General features: G+C 49.4%; 1 protein-coding gene across 1 annotated transcript; it reads left to right on the top strand.

Moving 5' to 3' along the window:
- Nucleotides 1-2,006: 2,006 nt before the first annotated feature.
- LOC107119821 (regulator of G-protein signaling 5-like) lies at nucleotides 2,007-21,085 on the top strand. Its single transcript, XM_015422418.1, has 7 exons — nucleotides 2,007-2,104; nucleotides 6,054-6,090; nucleotides 6,232-6,314; nucleotides 11,087-11,149; nucleotides 16,382-16,443; nucleotides 17,508-17,674; nucleotides 18,944-21,085. The coding sequence occupies exons 1-7, from the start codon at nucleotides 2,007-2,009 to the stop codon at nucleotides 19,118-19,120; spliced, it is 687 nt and encodes a 228-aa protein (XP_015277904.1). The 3' UTR covers nucleotides 19,121-21,085.
- The last annotated feature ends 981 nt before the right edge of the window (nucleotides 21,086-22,066 follow it).

Genomic DNA, 22,066 nt, shown 5'->3' with positions numbered 1-22,066 from the left:
TTCTGTGTCTGCTTCTGTCTCTCTGTGACATGAGGGAACCTCAGCCAATCAGAGGCTTCAGCACCACAAAACACCACAAAACAGTCTTGGTGTACTGAGAATGTCAGTGGCAGAGCTCTTCCTCCTACCCCACAGGATATTAATTTATTTATTTAAACATTTATAGCCTGTCATTCCTCGTCGTTCAAGGTGGCTTGCGATAATAGTTCAAAATCAAAAGCGAAATAGCAACCCGCAAATCTCCGTCTCTCCTTAAAAGATGTTTGCCATCCAAACCCTTTGAAAGCCCTGGCAAACAAGCACCACCTGAAGGTCTCCAAGGAGGGTCCCCCCCCACCTCTTCCAGGAGCCCACTCCAAGAGAGCAAGCGCCACAGTGGAAAAGGCCCGAGCTCTGATCAGTGTCAGACAGGCCACCCTTAAGTGGTGGGGTTGCCAACAGGCGGCTGCCTGTTTGTTGTAGTGGTTAAGTGCATGGACTCTAATCTGGGAGAACCGGGTTTGATTCCCCACTCCTCCACTTACAGCTGCTGGATGACCTTGGGCAAGCCATAGTTCTGTCAGAGCTGTTCTCTCAAGGACAGTTCTTAGGGTTGCCAAGTCCTTTTTACTCACCGGTGGGGGAGCGTTGCCTCGGTCTGGTCGCGCGCGTGCGCGCCGCCAGAAAATCACAGGAAGTGATGCACGACATACAGCACGTTGGGGGCATGGCCCAGATCGTCGGGGGGGGAACCCATATGGTGACGCAGCTTCGGGGGGCGGAGTTCCCCCCGGGGCCTGATTCCGCCACGGCGGAAATCGGGCCTCCAAAGCGGGGGTTTCCCCGCCCCCCGCCCCACTTGGCAGCCCTAACAGTTCTTGAAAGAGCTCTCTCAGCCACACCTACCTCACAGGGTGTCTGTTGTGGGGAAGGAAAGGGAAAGGAGTTTGTAAGCTTCTCTGAGATGCCACGTGAAGGGCAGGGTATAAATCCAATCTCTTCTTCTTCTTCCGTTTGACAACTATATTTGGCACACAGGGACATATAGAAGGTGATGGTCCTTCAGATATGTGGGTTCTAGGTCGTGAAGGGCTTTGAAGGTCCAGATATGCCAGGGTTCCTCTGTAACCTCAATTATCCCCCGACTGCTTTCCAGAACCTTGTGTCGCTGCCCTCTGTTCAACACAAACGTGTTTGATCAAAATTACCCTTTGCCCCCTCACACAGATGCTGAGCCCTCTCCAGAAATGTGGTTCTGAAGGCTGCCTCTTAGACTGTGACTTTCTTCCCTGGCACCGGAGTGCCCTCCGCAAGCGGCGCTCGAGTTGTGAGGAGCCCGAGCCAGGGGAGGAGCATGAGGACCGGAGCGAGGAGAAACCGTGCCCCCCAAGCATCCGCTTAGAGGCTCCAGACTCGGACAACTGCATCCAGATCCCGCTTCAGGACCCCGGAGGGGTGTGGCGGAGCCGCAGCGAGGGACGTCTGGACCAGAACGAGCCACCCGCTCCAGGGGAAACGGAATTGGGGGACAAATCGGGAAGTGGGTGGAGTTTGCCCTCTCCCAAATCCCTGAGGAAGGAACGACACCCGAGGGGGAGAGTCGCGGCAGCGAAGGAGCACCTGCTGGACCTTTTCGGACGCTCAAACAAAGTCAGTGAATGTGTCGCCTTCTCCTAGCCTACTTCCTGCATTGCATCCTTTGCTACCAATTGTCTGATTACTTTTCTTTCTTTCTTTCTTTCTCTCTCTCTCTTCCTTTCCATGAGAAACACAAGCCCAGAATTTTGTTCTGTTTTTAACTCGTGCTTGTATAAATATTTTAGTGTCTTTGTTCCCGATGGCTTTAATCTCTGGAATTTCCTGCAGCAAAAAATGTATCTTGAGGCTAAATGGAAAACCAATAATTAATTGTCACGGAAGTGGTGACGGCAGAGGGCCTGGGATCCCGGACACCTGGGTTCCTTGGGGCAAAAGCGGAGCCGAATAGACGGTACCGGGAGGAAGCTGGTAGGCCAAGTTCTAGAGCAATGGCAGGGCAGTGTACGTGGCTCGCTATCCCTGGCTCAGACTGCGGAGGAAGGACAGGGAAGCAGCCCATTCGGTTTAGGGCCGGACCGGCTGTAATGTAAGTCCAGCAGAGCAATCCTAAACAGAGCTGCAAGTCAGTTGAAGTCAATGGACTTAGAAAGCGGCAGCTACTTAGGACTACGGTTTAATCCCCCTCCCCTGAAATCAGTGCATAGTTTAGTCTTAAACAACAGCTGTAAACCCCATAGTTTGGATCGAGGCCATGGAAGTAGCGAAGAGCTTTTTTAAAAACATTGTTCTCCACTTCCCTGCACCAGGTCCCTAATAAAAACTGTTCTCCCTTGGCTGTTATTAGCCCTGATAGTGGGGGGAGGGGGATGGTCTGTCTTTTTCTCCCCTGACCAAAGTAGTTGAAGGGATTGGGGTGGTTTTGACGAGAGAAAACTGTGCAGAGGGAGAGTTAAAAATAAAAAAAAACCAGCCTCTTCCCCAGAATCCCCTGATTCAGATAGGGTCTCCTGCTATAGATTTTAAGGCGCAAGTATATGTTGAGGATTCGATCCCCGACATTGTCTGGGGCAACTGAGTCTCTTTGGGACAGAACAAAGGAAAAACTAGAGTGAGGCACAGCCCTGGAATTGTGGTTCCCAATGGAAAGTGCCCATTTGAAGAGCTGGAGTACAGTCTGGTTGGGGGAGCCACTCTAGCCCATTACTCTATGGTGCTTTGCTCTGTTTGGCTGCCATGGTGACCTCATATTCTGTTCAGTTAGTAAACCAGCGTACAGCGTCTTGAGTCCTGTTGATGCATGATGGTGTGGGGACAAGTCAACGCCCGCATTGATTTGTGGCTGCCCCCTCTCTTGGTGCCTGAAACCAGCAAGGGTGTACGCCATGCACCTCTTCTGGCTGTGAAAATATAATTGATGGCCGTTGCTCATAAGTTGCTGTCCCGAAATGTGCTGCTTGAGGCAACCTGCCTCGCTTGCCTAAAGGTTGGGTAGTCTTTGGAATCTTTTACCACCTCTGTGTTGTTTTGAGAAGTGACAGCAGGAAGGTGGCTTCCGGTGCAATCCTGCAAAGTTACACCCTTCTAAGCCCCATTGACTTCAGTGGATGGAGAAGGGCACACTTCTGCTTAGGACTGCATTGTTTGGGCGTCAGACACAAGCAGCCCCGTAGCCAGGATTTTTTTGGGGGGGATGCTGGGGCACCAAGGGGGGTTCCAATTAAATTAAATCAAAGTTTTAAAAGCCATCCTAAAGGAGCAAAGGGCGAATCCATTCACAGTTCTCTTTGAATGCTGTGAAACCCTAGCAGCTGCCTCCTCTCGCCACCCCACCCCCCATTTCCTTCTCCTTCCTCCCATCCATCTCTGTGAGCCTGTCTCCAAGAGACCTCCTCCTCCCCCCACCCTCCTTCTTGGTAGGAAGGGACCCTTTGTCATTGGGCTGCTGCAGCAACCTTAACTGCCATCTCCTACAAACATTCCGCTAACCAACTAACCGAGGTACTCCCAGCCCCATTGCATGTCTGTGCTGCCCCCAGCCAGCGTTTAACTGCAGTTAAGTAGAACTGCCATATATCTTTAAGAGCAGTTGCCCCTGGGAATTGAAGTCTTTAGTTAGACATCCCAAAGCATCCCTGTGACTGGCTGATTAACAGTCATTTCCTGCACCCAGAGGCGCAAGGATTTGAGTTTACAGCTTTCTTCCCGTTTCTTTGTGGGAGCATGCAATCTTTTTCACCATGAGCCAGTGAACTGAATTAGATTACAAGGATGTGAACTTCACCAGTTATTCAGCCTCGATTGTAATTCTACTTTACTCTGGCCGTGCGTTGAATCACATCCAGAAGGCACTGTTGACTCTTGACTTAGCGCCAGATGGAACAATGTCCTTTCACCGCTTTCAAGAGTGTCAACCAGAACAAAACAGGAGGGTTCGAGTTTCAGTTTCTTTTCCTCAACGGTGGGTGGAGCACTGGAGCGGGAGGTGCAGCTTGGCTTTCCAGGGCATGGGATGGATTGTTGCTTAATTGAGGAGGGCTCGCCTCGCCACGGGGCAGTCCTTGACCTTCCTTCCCAGGCTACCAGTTCCTGTTGGGGCGGCTGTTAGTCATGGCTGTTAGTCGCAGGAGCTTCAGGCCGGCGTGGCGGTGGCACAGCTGGATAAAGCTGAAATTCAAAGTTAAAGGGGGCGTGCAGGTGGGGCGCATCAAATTTGATAGGGGGCATTGCCCCACGTGCCCCACCGCTGGCTACAGCCCTGGATGTGGGGCTCACTTGAGTCTGTCATAAGCTTGGACACTTGGGTTCTTCCTTGGAAGAGAAAGATTGAAACCCTAGCTTGAAGAGTTCTTTGGGAATGGAGTGGGGTCTAGTCAAAGTTCAGATTCATGGGTTCCTTAGAAGAGGGATTGGAGAACCTGTACTTCTGAATTTCCACCAAGGAATACGCTGCAGAGGAAGGCAGTGGTGGCAAACCACCTTTGCTTCTCATGTACCTTGAAAGCCCCTTGCTGGGGTCACCATAATTTGCCTGAGACGGCACTTTCAAATGTAGTCCAGGTTTTCTGGACTCAGGAATGCTGTCTGCTGGAAGCCTTGAATACAAAGATGTGAAGAACCCCAAATCTCAGTCATGTCTTCTTCTAAGTTTGCTGATGACACCACTGTGGTGGGGCTCATCTCTGGGAATGATGAGTCTGCTTATCGGGATGAGGTGGAACGGCTTTGTGTTTGGTGCAGGGAAAATAATTTGATCCTCAACACCACCAAAACTAAGGAATTGGTAGTGGACTATAGGAGGAACAAAACGGACATTCAGCCACTGTTTATTGGTGGAGAACGTGTGGAGAGGGTGGCTACTTTTAAGTTTTTGGGAGTGATTATTGAGCAGAACTTGACTTGGAGCACTAACACCACTGCTCTGGTGAAGAAGGCCCAGCAGAGGCTTTTTTTCCTCAGACTTTTAAAGAAAAATAACTTGAGTGAGAAAATACTGATGTCTTTCTATCGCTGCTCAATAGAGAGCATTTTAACATACTGTGTCTGTGTCTGGTTTGCCAGTTGTACGGCTGTGGAGAGGAAAGCACTCCAGAGAGTTATCATCACAGCCCAGAAGATTATTGGCTGTCCTCTCCCACTCATGGAGGAATTGTATAGTTCTCGATGCTTGAAAAAAGCAAAGAACATTTTGCAGGATTTGTCACACCCTGAACACTCCCTGTTTGAACTGCTGCCTTCGGGTAGAAGATATAGGACAATCAAAACAAGGACAAACAGATTAAAAAACAGTTTTTATTCGAGAGCTATTATTGCTTTAAATGCTGTATGAATTGGAATTTGGTGGTTTTGTTGACATTGGTGGTTAAGTTGCAATGTGAACCCTAATGGTTGTGTGAGTGTATATGAGTATGCTTGTAGATCACCGAATGATTGCACCTTAATTTCGTTGTACTATGTACAATGACAATAAAGTATATTATTATTATTATTATTATTATTATTATTATTAAATGTGTGGAGGAACAATGACATTTTCAAAGGGAGGCCTTCAGTTACCATATCTTGCTTGGACACTGAGGTGCAGCATGAATGGGAAAAACCCCTCATCCACTGCCAAGAGATTCTCTTCTGCATTATTATTATTGTTGTTGTTGTTGTTGTTTTTACTGGCAACAGGGGTCATTATCACTATGCATCTGCTGAGACCTGTTTCCCAAAAGGAGGCACTGCTGTCGCCCACCCACGGAGCCTCCTGGCTTGGCTGTTGCTCCCCTTCCTGCTCAGCAGGCCACGGAGGAAGAAAGAAGTGGCAAGAACGAAGGAGAAGGGCCTTTGCTCACCTTCCTTCAGCAGAGCTTTGTACTGGGCCCAGAAGTAGATGTCCAGTTACGTCAGCACGGAGGAATATGCAGGCCTACTCTGTGAAGGCTCCCCACTGAGGGCACCTTGCCCGAGGGACCACCAGAATTTGAATCTGGTTCTCATGGTTCTCATGGCGATTGCCTCTTCTGAGTTCCCCCCTTTTTTCCCCTTCAAAGATTTGAGGCCCTGGGCATGCCCTTACTCTGCCTGTTGGTAACTCCAGCATTGTTTCTAGTGGGGCGCAAGGAGTGCCAGGGCTCCTAGAAGGACTTCTGAGAGCAACCAAAGTGGGTTGTCAGATTCCTTGGGGGCCGGTAGTCTCATCCAGCGTGGACGCTTGTTTCTCTCTTTCAGTCTCTGGGATCCAGTGTGGAATCTAGCTTGGGATCGGATTGCGACAGCAGCCACCACGCACGGTCAACGCAAAAACACTACCGGTGAGTGGGTGGGTAGAATTTGTTCTTAAGAGCATCCAAACCAGACCGCCGTTTTGAGCGGCATCCGCATGACCTCTTTCCAGGTCTCCCCCATCCTCAGCACACCCTCTCTCAGACCTGGCTTACAACACTCCTTTCCAAAAGAATACAGTCTGAGCACGTTGGCACACTATCTGGAAGGGAACAGTCAGGGCTATTTTTGGGCAGGAACACACAGGAACGGAGTTCCGGCTGGCTCCTGAGTTGGCCATGCCCAGCAGGAACTCATTAGCATAATAGGCCACACCCAATAGCAGAAATTCATTAGGATTGGCTACATTAGGGGTGTGTGGCCTAACATGCAAAGGAGTTCCTGCTACAAAAAAAGGCTCTGGGTTTTGACAACAAACAAGGTAAACAGAATAAGAAGGGAAAGGTGGGTGTGGCTGGATGACCACACTTCTGGTAACATGGGGGTGTGGCCTAATGTGCTAATGAGTGGTGCTGTCAGGGTGTGGCCTAATATGCTAATGAGTTCATGCTGTTGGGTGTGGCCTATTATGCTAATGAGTTCCTGCTGGGCTTTTTCTACAAAAAGAGCCCTGGGAACAGTGAATGTTTTTAAGAGTTGCCAACCCTGAGTTGGAGAATACCTGGCGATTTGGGGGATCGAGCCTGGAGAGGGTGGTGTTTGGGGAGGGGAGGGACTTCAGTGGGCTTTAATACCACACAGTCCACCCTCCAAGGCAGCCATTTTGTCCGGGGAAACTGATCTCTCTTGTCTGGGGATCAGCTGTAATTTCAGAAAATCCCCAGGCCCCACCTGGAGTTTGGCAACCCTAGTGTTTTCGAAGGTCCTGTGGGCCTTGATGGGTACCTTTTTCCTTGCATCGCCACCAGAGAGTTTTTCGAAGGCTTAAAAAAACCCACCTCTAGTTATTACTGATTTTTTTAAAAAAAAAAAAAGTCCTCAAAAAGTCTCCCAGTAATGTAGCAAGGAACAAAATGCAGGGGAAACGGCGACTGACAGAGGAAAGTATGCAGAACATTCCCATGTGGATTGGCTCCAGGGCCAGCACACAGGCCTTTGCATTTGCAGCAACACTGCAGAATGGAAACTCCCCCCCGCCCGTGAACAGCCTAACCCATTTTTATCCCACCCTTCCTCTAAGGAGCTCAGGGCCACTCAGGGGTGCTCTCCTTCCCACTTTCATTCCTTACAACAACCCTGTGAGGCAGTTTTAACTGAGAGAGAGAGAGAGACCCAAGATGACCTAGTGAGTTTTGTGGCCTAGGGAGGATTTGAACCTGGGTCCCACTGGGTCATACATGCCAACACTGGCTGATACTATGCTGTGTAGGGTTTGCTGCTAGAAACCACCAGATCCCTGGTTCAGATCTCAACACGAACTTGGGCTCACTGGGTAGCTCAACTGTAAAGGGCTGGGTGTGGAGGGGGCCTCATTGGCTCCTCATGGAAACGTAACATGTAGCTCATTAGTACACGTGCAGTCCATCAACAGGGCAAATAATATTCCCCAGAGCCATTTCAGGTCAGGGGAAATGGTGCGGGAGGGAAGGTCTAAGCACCTGTTTCCAAGTACCATAGTGTACATTTTTTACAAAAAAGCCCAGCAAGAACTCATTAGCATAATAGGCCACACCCAACAGCAGAAACTCATTGGCATATTAGGCCACACCCCTGACAGCACAGCTCATTGGCATATAAGCCACACACCCCATGTTACCAGAAGTGTGCTCATCCAGCCACACCCACCTTTTGCTTCTTATTCTGTTTACCTTGTTTGTTGTCCAAACCCAGGGCGTTCCTGCCCAAAAATAGCCCTGTCAGTCCAATCCACACACACACCCAATCTCATGTTCATGGGAAGTGTAGAACTCAGAACATCCACCTCCACCCCACCAGGGGGTGCCCCTGTAGGAAAACCTAATGTATACTTAGGTCCTTACAGCACAATCCTAAGCAGGTCTACTCAAGAACCTACTGAAGTCTACTGAATGGGGTGTACTCCCAGGAAAGTGTCCTTAGGATTGCTCTGTTAGTGTCTGTAGGGGAGTGAGGTATAGAAGTGTGTCAGGGGCTTCCAGGGAGAGGCGGGTTTTGAGGGGGGATTTGAAGGAAGGGAGAAGGGTGGTGTCCCACAGGGATTCGGGGAGGCAGTTCCAGGCACAGGGTCGCCAGCCCCCAGGTGGGAGTGGGGGATCCCCCGATTTCACAGGCTCATAGAGTTTTTGCCCAAAATACCAGAGTGTTGCCGTGCAATGTCCCTGGCATGATGATATCACTTCCACGTGACATCATCACGGTGACGTCGCACACGGCAACATCACCCCACCACCACACTCCCGGAAAGCTCCCTCCCACCCTCACCCCCAGTGAGGAGGTAAGACAGTTTGGTGTAGTGGTTAAGTGCGCAGACTCTAATCTGGGAGAACCAGGTTTGATTCCCCACTCCTCCACTCGCACCTGCTGATGTGACCTTGGGTCAGTCACAAGCTCTGGCACAGCTGTTCCTGAAAGAGCAGTTTCTCTCAGAGCTCTCTCAGCCCCACCTACCTCACAGGGTGTCTGTTGTGGGGAGGGGAAGGGAAAGGAGTTTGTAAACCGCTCTGAGACTCCAAGTGAAGGGCGGAGTATAAATCCAATCTCATCCTCTTCCTTTTCTTCTTCTAAGACCTGGCAATCCTATCCAGGCATAAGGGGCAGTTAAGCGAGAAAGGCTTGAGGGAGCTAGAGTTCTTCAGATGGCTGAAGGTGGTGGAGCTGGAGGAACGTATAAAGAATAGCAGCATTGATGGTAGAAGATGGGGAGATGCACCCCATTTCCATTAGGCCTCATAATTCTCTACTTGCCGCATAGATTTGCCAGGCTCCAGTTTGGTGTAGTGGTTAAGTGCGCAGACTCTAATCTGGGAGAACCGGGTTTGATCCCCCTCTCCTCCGCTCGCACCTGGCTGAATGACCTTGGGCAAGCCATAGTTCTGTCAGAGCTGTTCTCTCAAGGGCAGTCCTCTTAGAGCTCTCTCAGCCCCACCTACCTCACAGGGTGTCTGTTGTGGGGGGAGGAAGGGAAAGGAGTTTGTAAGCTGCTCTGAGACTCCGAGGGAAGGGCGGGGTATAAATCCAATCTCCTCCTCTTCCTTCTCTTCTTCTTCTTTGCCAACCTCCTGGAATTACAAGTGATCTCCAGACTACTGAAATTGGTGCCCCCAGAGAAAATGGCTCCTTTGGAGGGTGGACGCTATGGCATTAGAGTTGCCAGCTCTGGGTTGGGAAATACCTGGAGATTTTGGGGGTGGGGTCTGAGGAGGGCCGGATTTGGGGAGGGGAGGGGCTTCAGTGGGGTATGATGCCATGGAGTCCACCTTCCAACGTGGCCATTTTTGCTAGGTGAACTGATCTCTGTCCCCCGGAGACCAGTTGTAATCCCAGGAGGTCTCCAGCAGCCACTTGTAAATTGGCAACTCTACATTATACCTTGTGGAGGGCCCTCCTCTCCTCAAACTAGCATTGCCAGCTCCAGGCTGGTTGTCATAGCAGGATATTTCCAGCCAGCACCTTTGTTGTTGTTGTTGTTGTTCAGTCGCACAGTCGAGTCCAACTCTTCGCGACCCCATGGACCGCATCCCGCCAGGCCCTCCTGTCTTTTGTTGTGCTCTGAAGTTGGCTCAGTTTCATGTTCCTTGCATCTATGACACTGTCTAACCATCTCATCCTTTGCCGTCCCCGTCTTCTTTGACCTTCAATCTTTCCCAGCATCAGGGTCTTCTCCAGTGAGTGCTCCCTTCTCATTTGGTGGCCAAAGTATTTGAGCTTCAGCTTCAGTACCTGGCCTTCCAGGGAACAGTCAGGGTTGATTTCGTTTAGGATTTCTTTTAGGATCCTAATCCTAAAAGCCAGCACCTGGAGGTTCCCAAACAGCAGAGAAGCACGGAAGGGAGTAAGTTATGCAAAAGATCAAACTGTGTATAAATAATGAAAAATATTCAACGGTCAATGAGTATGATAATCTGAACCTAGATAAATAGTGTAGTTTATCAGAAATACAATATGATAGTCAGAAACTCAAAAATACATGGTCCAAATACACAAACCACCTTTGGAAGTAGTTCAGGTCAAATTCCTCAAACAGTGAAAAGTCCAAATACCAATGTTTATCATTCCTCTTCGAAAAACTTCATCTCGCTGCTTGTGTATCCACTTCACGGCCCCTCCAGCTTCCAGTTGCCGTATCGTCTTGTGTCCTCAAAAGTGGAACACAAAAACCGCCCAGCTACTGTATTGTTGAATCATACACAGCATCTTTGACATTCCTAATGCACATCAGACCAACTACCGTGATGTTATCTCATTTGAATGTTGAATATTTTTCGTCATTTATGCACGATTTGATCTTTTGTATCGTTTGTATAACTTGGCACCTGGAGGTTGGCAACGCTACCTCAAACTCCCCCCTCCCCCCAGGCTGTACCCCCAAAACTCAAGCCATTTCCCAATCCAGAGTTGGCAACCCTGAAGTCAAACTAATTGGTACACAAAAATCTGTGTAACTCTAGCTCCCCCCCCCCAAAAAAACCCTTTTTCTTAAGAACCTCTTGGAGGGGGGGCAACTGAGATCAGAGAAACGCACAAAGGGGTGCTCATCCCTGCTGTTTTCCTGCTCCAATTGCCCTTCATTCCTCTACAGGGTTCCAAGTCTGTGATTTATGCGTGTATGTTCAGTTTGGCCTCGGCCATTCTACTTACTGCCAATTTTTTCCCCTCAAAGCAGGCGAAATAAAAGAAACTTCTTACGGTTGTGGAGCTCAGGGTGTCCAGAAACCCAATCACTAAGGTATGGTGGCATTCTAATGTTTATTCGAATACAAATATATCATTGTGCCTCTTTGCCCCCTGACTGGGATGATGGACAGAATAGGTGAATTAATGGCAACTCATTTGAGTTGGTCGGCTGCTGAACCAGCAGAAGATCCCCAGATAGAATCTTGTGGCGGGCCTTAGGTCCGTAATTGGGATGAAGGAATGTGTTACCTTGGCCCGGGAATCAGTTCAGGAGCAGCAAAAGGGAACTCTTCCCACAGCTTGCCACTGGAAGATGGTTCCGACTTGAGCTTTCATTCGGTCTTCCTGGAAACGTGCCCGGATTGATTTTATGCCAAGCAGCAGAAATTTCTATAAACATGAAATTCTCCTCAGCTCTGGGACTTCAGAGGCACACGGCTCATGAAGGGGAATGCGTGTGGTTGTTTACAGGATAGTTTTGATAACTCCCCGACTATGGGAAACTTGGGGATGTGTGGGTTGACTAGAAAGAAGTGACTTTGCCAAAGGGTTGTAGCTGCTCAAGAGCTGGGCGCGTGCCTGCGTAGAAGCAGGAGAGGAATTTATGAAGAGTGGAGGGATTTATGGACAGTCTCACTCGTGTTTCTAAGCAGCTGGGAGGAGGCAAAGAAGGCTGAGAATAAAGCTGTTGGGAGCCAATAGAGTTCCCTGTAGAAAGATTAAGAACATAAGAAGAGCCCTGCTGGATCAGACCAATGGTCCATCTAGTTCAGCATCCTGTCCCACACAGTGGCCGACCGGTTCCTCTGGATGACCAACAATGGGGCCTAGAGGCTGAGGGCTTTCCCTGATGTTGCCTCCTGGCAACAGGATTAGTGCCTTGGAATGTGGAGGTTCCCCTCAGTCACCATGGCTAGTAGTCACTGCTAGACCTATCCTCCATGCATCCCCTTTTGAAGCTGTTTATTCCTGTGGCCATCACTACATCCTCTGGCACCAAATTCCATATTTTAATCACTCTGTAAGATTCCCTCTTCCTCCCCTCCCCTCACACTATGCAGACCTGACCCAAATCGCATGGATACCATTCATGTAGAACTGGATCCAACTGAATTCTCCAGTGGGATGGGGGGGGGGTCCCCTTTGACCTTGGAAAAGCTTGTGATGGGGATCGTAGGACCTCCGTGGTCCACAGCCATGTGTGATGTGGGCTGTAATAAGGTGGGGAGAACTGGGTTAAGGTTAAATTGATGTTGGCTCGATCCAACCCAAGGGCCGCGGTGGCTCAGAGGTTAAGACGCCGAGGGTCGGCAGCTCAGCAGTTCAAGACCCTAGTGGCCCAGCTCCTGCCGACCTAGCAGTTTGAAAGCAAGAAACTGCAAGTAGATAAATGGGTACCGCTTCGGTGGGAAGGTAACAGCGTTCCGTGCGCCTCGGCGTCTAGTCATGCCGGCCACTTTGGCTTGGAAGCGGAGATGAGCACTGCCCCCTAGAGTCGGATTCGACTGGCTTTCAAGCAAGGGAAACCTTTAAAGGTAAAGGTTCCCTTGCTCAAAAGCCAGTCGAATCCGACTCTAGGGTTGCGGTGCTCATCTCTGTTTCAAAGCCGAAGAGTCAGCGCTGTCCGAAGACGTTTCCGTGGTCATGTGGCCGGCATTACTAAACACCAAGGCGCACGGAACGCTGTTACCTTCCCACCGAAATGGTCCCTATTTATCTACTTGCAATTTCTTGCTTTCGAACTGCTAGGCTGGCAGGAGCTGGAACTAGAGACGGGAGCTCATTCCATCATGCGGCACCCGGGTCTCGAACTGCTGAACTACTGACCTTCCACAGCCTGCAGTTCAGCGTCTTAACCACTTGAGCCACCGCAGCTCCAAGGGAAACCTTTACTTTAGATTTAAACCATGATTTGCCTGGGTCCACAGCCCCCCGCCAGTGACCTGTGTCTCCTAGGGTTGCTAGCATCCAGGTGAGGCCTGGAGATGCCCAGAATTACAATGGATCTCCAGACAACCAAAACCAGTCCCCCCGGGAGAGAATGGCTGCTCTGAAGGGTAGATGTCACCCTGCTGAGGTCCCTCCCTTCCCAAACCCCGCCCTCCCCAGGCTCTACCTCACACCTCCAGGAATTCCTCCACCTAGAGTTGGCAACCCTAGTATCCCCAGAACCTTTCCCCCTCCCTTGGCAGTGTGGTTGCCAGCTCTGGCTTGGGAAACAACTGGGGATTTGGGAGGTGGAGCGTGGGGAGGCCGGGTGTGTGTAGAGGAGGGACCTCAGCGTGGGACAAGGCCATAGAGCCCACCCTCCAGATCAGCCCTTTTCTCCAGGGGGACTGATCTCTGTCACCTGGTGGTCGGTCGTAATAGCAGGAGGTCTCCAGGTGCCCCCTGGAGGTTGGCAAGCCTACTTGGCGGCCGTGGTTAAGGGTCTGTCCCAGCACCATAATTCATACCTGTGGATTGGGCCCCTCAACGGGTACACATTGATAGGGCCTTGTGTCAATAGTGTATGCATGTATATCTGTTCGTCAAGAGTAGAAAAGGGCCAACTCTAAAACTCTAATTATAAAACATACAAAAATATATATGTATTTATTCACCATAAATTAAAATAACAAACAAGGGCCCATTCAAACCTCATATACAAATACAAAAACATAAACATACAAGGGCTAAGGCGTTTCGGCCTTTAAGGATTGTATAATCCTGAATCTGCTATATAGGCCCAACAGCTTTTTGATCAACACTGCTTTTAACCTAAGGAACATTTGATTGGGAACATTTGGCTGTACAATCTCAGAAGAATATACAGTTGACCAGAGCAATTGGTTTCTGGTCTTTATTCCATATCTTGTATATGTAGGATTGTATGTATTTTCGCATATCAGCCAATATGTTCTGTCTGTATTAGACCCCTGAGGAAGGTCTGTCTTATTAGCCCTTGTATGTTTATGTTTTTGTATTTGTGTATGAGGTTTGAATGGGCCCTTGTTTGTTATTTTAATTTATGTTGCATGTATATCTGAACACTCTAGGAGACGGTGGGTCCAAGGCTGCTGACAAAGGCGCCGGCACAGATTCTGGTCTCGGTGCTCCGGCTCCGCTCCTCATGTTTACTCACTGAGTGGACCTTTGCGCTGATTGTTCCCTGACTGAGAACATCTGCAGAGGACTAATGACTCTAAGTAAAGACATAAGCGTCATCTTTTCAGGATGCTAATGGAGATGGTCCGGATGGGAATTGTGGACGTGCTCCCCCCCCCTTTTTTTAGTCTTAAGAGGGAAACAAAAACATGTGTCGGTGAAGGGGAATACCTCTCTAATATGCGAACAGCTAGCGACTCAACCACCTTACGTGCTTTTTAAATCTTTCATCGTTCTCATTAAGCTGTCCGTAGAGTTTCTTTTTTCCTGGAAGAGACGCAGGCCATTTAGAGCTGGTCTGGGGCCAGACCTTCTTGGAGAGGGGCGGAGGTGTTGCGATTTTGCAGAGTGGTCACTGCAGAGCTGGGAGAGGAGCCTGAAAGTGTCTCCTGGTTAGAATCCAAGAGCCGAGAGAAGAATGTTAATGTATCGTCCGTGGATGATCTCTGGCATGGGTCGTCCGCCTGCAGGGGCTTGGGTTCTGAGTGTTTGGCAGAGAGTGGGGCCGCTGGCAACTGGGAATGGGCAGAGAGCAAGGCACAGTTGCAAGCCGGCTGGAGGCGAAGCAGCACCTCTGGGGCTGCACTTAAATCAGGGGGGTCCCCAACATGGGGCCCATGGGCACCTGAGCACCCACCAGCCCTTTTCCTGATGCCTGCCAGGTGCGTTTAGAAAATGGGTGTGGCCAGGTGGGGCTTTTGCCCACAATGGCTTCTGATTGGCCATTGGAGATCTGATTGAACATCAGAAGAGCCCTGCTGGATCAGACCTGTGGTCCATCTAGTCCAGCCTCCTGTCTCATGCAGTGGCCAACCAGTTCCTCTGGAGGTCTAACAGCAGGGCATGGAGACCAAGACCTTCCCCTGATGTCGCCTCCTGGCTCTGGGGTTCAGAGGCTTAGTGCCTTTAACTGTTGAGGTTCCCCTCAGTCACCATGGCTCCTAGCCATTGATAGGCTTATCTTCCGTGAGTCTCTGCAACCCCCTTTTAAAGCTGTTTATTCCTGTGGCCATCACTACGTCTTCTTGGCAGCGAGTTCCACATTTTAATTACTCCCTATGTAAAGTAGTATATCCTTCTGCCCATCTGGAGCCTACTGCCCATCACTTTCATCGGATGCGGATTTTTTAAAATGTCGCTTTGGCAGCAGCTGCCACCGCAGACCAAGGACCTTCACTGCGTGCGTGAAAGTAACCTACAGCAGCCTTTTTTTTTTTTTTTGCCAATTCCCCCTCTTGTGGCAGCCATTTTACGGCAGCCATTTTGTGGCTGCATCCACCACACTGTGTCAGACTTCCAAAGGTGCCCACAGGCTCAAAAAGGCTGGGGACCCCGACTTACATCTTTTTAAACAAAGCCAGAGTCGCAAAGAACAGTGCGCGTCTCCCCCATCCGAAGAGCTACATTCAACTCCAGTAGCACCTCGGAGACCAACAAGATTTCCCGAGTATGAGCTTTCAAGAGCCCAGGTTCCTTTTGTCAGCGTTGACTCTCGAAAGCCACATACCCTGGAAGTCTCGTGCTACTGGCCTCCAACGTAGCTCTTCTACTGCAAACCGACACGGCTGCCCTCCCGACACTCTCGCCTCCCCGCCACCCCGCAGGGCTCTTTTTGTAGCAGGAGCTCCTTTGCATATTAGGCGACACCCCCCCTAATGTAGCCAATCCTCCGAGAGCTTACAGTAGCCCCTGTAAGGAAGAGCTCTGCAAGCTCTCGGAGGACTGGCTACATTAGGGGGTGTGTCGCTTAATATGCAAAGGAGCTCCTGCTACAAAAAGAGCTCTGCGAGAGTCGCCTGAAGGAAACAGAACCCATTCGCACTACTCCGGGAGCTTGTCGTTGCTCAGGGAGAAGCCGGGAATGGGTAGCCCTACACTTTTTTTTTACAAACACAGCCCTGGCCGTGACCCATAGAGGCTGCGGTGACTTTGGAAGAGAGCCAGGCGCCCTTGCTAATGGCATGGCAAATCAGCACTGTTTACTAACCCCCCCCCCTTTAAGGAAAAAAGAAAAGGCCACTGCCCCCATGTTTCCCAGGCACTTCTCTCGAAGGAAACAGAGCCCCGGTCCCAGGGTCAGGCCCTGCTCTCCCGCTGTGTGGAGATCCCTCAGCTATTTCTGTTTTTCCTCTTTCAGGCCAACTCCGGGGGAGGCCCAGGAATGGGCTGAATCTCTGGAAAAACTGTTGCTCCATCCGTGTAAGTGTGCCGGCCGGTCGGTGGTCAAAAGGGGCTCTTCTGTGTACAGAGAGCCAGTGTGATCCGCCTTCGTTCATTTCTACCTTTCTCCAAGGCACTCCGATTGCATTGCCTTCCCTTCTTCGTTTAGTCTTCACGGCCATTTTTCAGGGAGTGGTAGAGAGCGAAGGGGCAGCCTAAGGTCACACCTCATGGCAGTGTGGAGACATTGTGCCAGAACTGAGCCACTGTCTGTGTTTCACCTGCAGTCAAAATAACAATCAGATTAGATGATCATGTTGGGATCCTTAGATGGGCTGCATAAATGTGGAGATGACTCTCCCTGTAGAGCCAGTTTGGTGTAGTGGTTAAATGCACAGACTCTAATCTGGGAGAACCGGGTTTGATTCCCCACTCCTCCACTTGCACCTGCAGGATGACCTTGGGCAAGCCATAGTTCTGGCACAGCTGTTCTTGAAAAAGAGCAGTCTTTGTCAGAGCTCTCTCAGCCCCACCTACCTCTGTTGTGGGGAGGGGAAGGGAAAGGAGTTTTTAAGCCACTCAGAGACTCCCAAGGGTAGCAAAGGTGGCGTATAAATCCAATCTCCTCCTCCTCCTCCTTCTTCTTCTTGCTGTTGCAAATGCAGTGGCAACAGCAGATCCTGCACAGCAGTTTACCCAGCGCTTCCATTGCCTCTGCCCTCCACGGCTGCCACTCCCCTACCACTAGAGGGCTTATTTGGGGGGCTTTTTTAAAAAAAACACAGTAATTGATATTGCTGTAGTGCAGCATTATCAGGATCTATTGCAACAATGTACTAATTCTTAGCTTTCATTTTTTAAAAGTCTGTTACTGGCCCTTTTTGTTGCAAAGCTGTAAGGGGAAAGGTGCAGCCCTGTGTGTGTTACTGTATATAATTTATTCCATAAAAATAATTTGGATTTGTATATGGGCAAAGGAAAGGAGCCCGGAAGTGCCACACACATATATGCATCACACACACACACACACCCCGATCTGTGATGCCGCAAGCATTTGTCATCGGTCTGATTTAATTTTTTTGCATAACCCACCTCATCTTCAGATGGTCAGCGTGCTTTTCGTGCTTTCCTGGAATCAGAATTCAGTGAAGAGAACCTGGACTTCTGGATGGCGTGCGAAGACTACCGGAAGCTCCGAAGCTGCGACAAGCTTCAGGACAACGCCAGGAAAATCTACGACCAATACGTCACCATCCAGGCCCCCAAAGAGGTAGGGAAACCTTTTGGCCTCAGCCGCGTGCTGGACTTACGGAGGGGCCATCCACAATACGCAGAAAAAGAGTGAAGAGGCACAGGGCTTCTCTTGCTCTCTGCCTGACTTGAGAACGGAGGCCCCGGACCAGGTTGCTGTCTCTCTTGGGGAAGGGATTGCAGGAAACTCGTGGGTTCCCTTCCCTTCTTGAAGCAGCTGTGGCTGGAAAGAGAAAGTCACTTTGAGAGAGTTGAAGGCAGCAGGACAGAAGTGTTGTTTCTTGCATTCTATGTGTCCACTCTTTTGATCCCACTGATGTCTGTAGTCAAGCAGGCATTGGAAGTTTCTGAAGTACTAGAAAACTTGCTTAACCTGTTTAAGTGGAGAGATTAGAACACGGAGCATATACAACCGCACACAACATCTGTTTCATTCCATCATGTTTTTTATCCCGCTCTCCCTCCTGGGAACTCTGTTTTACCCTCCCAGCAATCTGGTGAGGTAGGCTGAGCGATGCCAACTGGCCCAAGCAAGCTTTATAAATGGGCAGGGGTTTGAACCCAGGCGGGTCCTTTTGCAGTGCTCTGTCTGCTACACAGAACTGGCTCTTACTTCCAGTTTTTTGGGGGGGGTTTTTTGGGGGGGGGAATAATCAGACTCCAGGTTTGAACCATGACCGGATTTATGCCAGTGGACGAAAACAATTGTGCCAGGTAGTCCTGTGTGTAATGATGGGATATTCCACATTTTCATTTTCCTCACTTGTGTGTTCCTGTTGTTTCAGAGTTCCCCCCCCCGTTCCACATTTTGTTTGCTCCCTCTAGTGGTCAATTCAATATTACACCATGTTATGTCCAGCATTTTATGCCAGGCATAAAGCGATGTAATATTGAATTGACTACTAGAGGGAGCAAAACACATGTGGAACAGGAACACACACACACACACCCGAAGCAACAGGAACACAAAAGCAAAGAAAATGGGAATGTGGAAAAACCCTATGACTAGCTATGGGACCTGATGCATACCATTTCCTAATAAGGGACTTGCAAAAACCAGTGTTTGGGTTACAGAAACATTATACGTAATGTTATGCCGTGTATTTTCAGTTGTGCAAATGACCTGACTTAGGCCAGCTCTTTGTTGATTTCCTGTTCTGACTTCTGATGTAGTTTGGCTCTTTCATTAGACAAGGTCGCTGGCCCCCACGCTAGGTGCAGTACCGAAATTCCCTGCAGTGACCAATCTCCTGCCTGTGGATCTGATCCCCTACCTTCCTTCTTGCAGATCAACCTGGATTCCCAGACCAGAGATGTCACCAACCGGAACATTTTGCTCCCCACCCGCAGTTGCTTTGAACAGGCGCAGAGGCGTATCTTTGGCCTGATGGAGAAGGACTCGTACCCCAGATTCCTCCGTTCCCCACTTTATCAAGCGCTAGTTCAGCCAAACGGAGCCATGTAAAAACCCCACCAGCCTTGGAAAGAAGACAGCTGCGAAGGGTCCCTTTCTCAGGCTGCCGTTGGGCCCTTTGGATTATGTGCAAGAGAGACAGACTGTGACCCGGTTCTCTGAGGCTCATGCCCAACACTGGGCCGATGAGCGACCGAAATATCTCAAAAGTGAATGTCGCATGAGGAAAGTTTGGAGGGGGCAGACAAGTCTTGTGCATTGATGTTAAAAAACCAGAATGATAGAATCACAGAGAGTGCAGTGGACATTTGGGGCATCCGTGATCACACATTACAAACATGGAATACAGTGTCATGCACATAGTTTAGCATTCCGGGATGCTTCCCTGCTGAGAGAAGAAAGGCGCTGCAGAAGAAAAGAAGTGAAATCTTGTCGAGTCTCCCAACAGGGAAGGAGCTCAGCCCCTCGTCCTCCCTGAGCCCTTGGCACTGCAGTATCGGGGACTGTGCAGCTGGAACCGTAAATGGCGTGGAACTCACCTTAAGGAACCACCTGGGAGTGTTTGTGCTCAGGCCGTGGCACCCTCTTGAGGGGTGAAAGGGCACCTGTAACATCAGACCTCCCGATTGGCAGGCAGCATGAAGGTTCTGGATTGACCGGGCCTGGTGTGAATGCCAGGAGCCGGGTCTTCTGCCTTCTTCTGGTCAACAAAGCAATGCCTTCAGCTTGCTGCACGTCGGGCTCCAAGCCCTCCAGGTTGCAGCAACTCGCCCTGAACTGGACAAATGCACCCACAACAGCTTTACGTTTGGGCATAGCTACCCAAAGATTCAGCTTTGCCCTAAGATGAACCCGGCTAATGATTAAATTCTGCTAGGGATTATTTTTGCAAAATGTAGTAGCTCATAGAATAATCTCCCCTGGTGATCTTCCCTCTCCGGAAATGTTTATAGCATGTGCTAGTTTGGAAACATTATTCAGTAAGCCACCAGGAGGCGCTGTGTGCCTACTGCTTAAGCTCATCCTGGGCTTTGAAAGCAATAGCAGTCACCAAGAGGTCTATCTCTCTCTTGCTGTCTGTCTCTCCTTGTCTATCTCTGTGGACAACTACACAAGGTGCACAGCAAACATGAATTCTGCATGGGCACTGGAGCATGTACTGATGTTTCCTGTGGATGACATTCATGTGTATACAAAGAATCCCTTAATTGCTCATGTGTTTATTTATTAATTTGGAACATCTGTACCCTGTAAACCTTGGAGAGCTGCTTACGTCATTTCAAAAGAATGAAGGATGGTGCAAACAATAAGAGCAATGGAAGGCAGGGTCACAAAATCAAGAGCGACACTAAAAATACTGTAGCAAAAACAGAAGGAATCAAAACCATAACCTTGTACTTGGAAAGCAATCCAGGGTGGATCATTTGAAATCAATATCAAAGCAGAGCAAGCATAAAAACAGCCAGGGCAGGCAACCTAAAAGATTGGCAAAAGGAAAGATGCTTTGACCTGGCACTTCAGTATGGCACCAAGCAAACTGCTGCAGGAAGGGAGTTCCAGAGCCAAAGGGCCACCACTAAAAAGGCTCTGTCTCTGGTAAACCCACATACATGCACACATGCCTTCCTCTCAAAGTGGAGGCTCATGGAGTAGAATCTGTATGGCAGTTATTCCTAAGGGAGCAGGCTGTGCTCAAGGTTCCCAGTTCCCAGACTGCTTTAAAGGTACGAACCAACACTTGGAATTGTGCCTGGGAATGAATTAGCAGCCAGTGTCATCCTTGCATCGCTGATAAGATATGTTCCCTATAATCTGGACCTTGGTTTTGAATTTCGAACCCACTGAAGCTGCCGAACAGTCTTCAAAGGCAGCCCCACAAAGAGTACATTGTAGTAATCTAATCTGCATGTGATCACAGCATGGATAATTATTAGTGAACAGATCATAGTTTTTCAAACCCACTGCAGTTGGTTAAAGGTGCTTCGTGCTTGAGCAGCCGCCTGCAGACAGAGATCTATAAGCTCATCCTTTCTCAGGCTGCCGTTGGGCCCCCATCCAGAACAGGCTGCCTCCTCCCTCCATGGCTACCTGTATTATTGTCCCTCAATTTTGTCTGAATTGAGAAGGGAGATGCACTCTGAACATGTTCAGAGGCACTCCCCTTGAAAAATTCCAGAAAATGTTAATGCTGCTTCTGTTTTGCTGTAGCTTGGGAAATACCCCTCTCTGGTTGTGGATAAGGGACAGCACCAGGATTTTCTGCTCAAACCTAGTCATTCTGAAATCTGTGCCCATACATGTCAGTGTTTCTTAAATGTTCAGTAGTGTCAGAACCCTTAAAAATACCCCAATTAAATTTAAAAACGCTAAACCTAGCTTTACCACATTTGCATAAGTTGTCAAAACTCCCAACATCTTGCTCAGAGGTTAGGCCTGCAGAGTTTCTTCGTTTGAGTGAAAAGGAATTAACCCTGATATTGCTGCACGGTAATTCCAAGGCATCTTGGTACTAGAGCAAAGAGACAACAACTGCAGGTTCTTCAGGACCAAGGACAGCAACCGGGCCATACAGACATTACTCCAGCATTGGCTACCTAGAGTTCATTAAATCCTGCAGTGGTCCTTGAAGGCTATCTTGTATTTCATTTTTGGCTACAGTCTCAAGGGTTAAAACCATGTACATTAGTGAGGCTTAAGAGTCTTCCTGGCATATCACCTGCCACCCAAGGTGTAAGTCTGCTGCGAAACAAGAAATTGTGAACAGTCGGTGGGTCACCACCGTTGGCGGTTGCCACTAAGTCACATTGCAAGGACACTCACAGAACTGCAGCTGTGCTTTAACTTCTCTTTTTAAAGTACATTACAGTGTATCAGGAGAATGAATGCTGGTATGTGCAACAGCCACTGTTACTTCCCACTTCTGTTAAGAAAAAGATGTGCCCAGCGAGTTGCTCAAGATGGGTGTTTTTTCCCACTCACTCATCTGCTCCCTTGTTG

The sequence above is a fragment of the Gekko japonicus genome, unplaced genomic scaffold (assembly GCF_001447785.1).
Source record: "Gekko japonicus isolate JY-2015 unplaced genomic scaffold, Gekko_japonicus_V1.1 scaffold1152, whole genome shotgun sequence".
In the NCBI taxonomy this organism is placed as follows: Eukaryota; Metazoa; Chordata; class Lepidosauria; order Squamata; family Gekkonidae; genus Gekko; species Gekko japonicus.
This window is presented reverse-complemented; position numbering and strand designations above follow the sequence as displayed.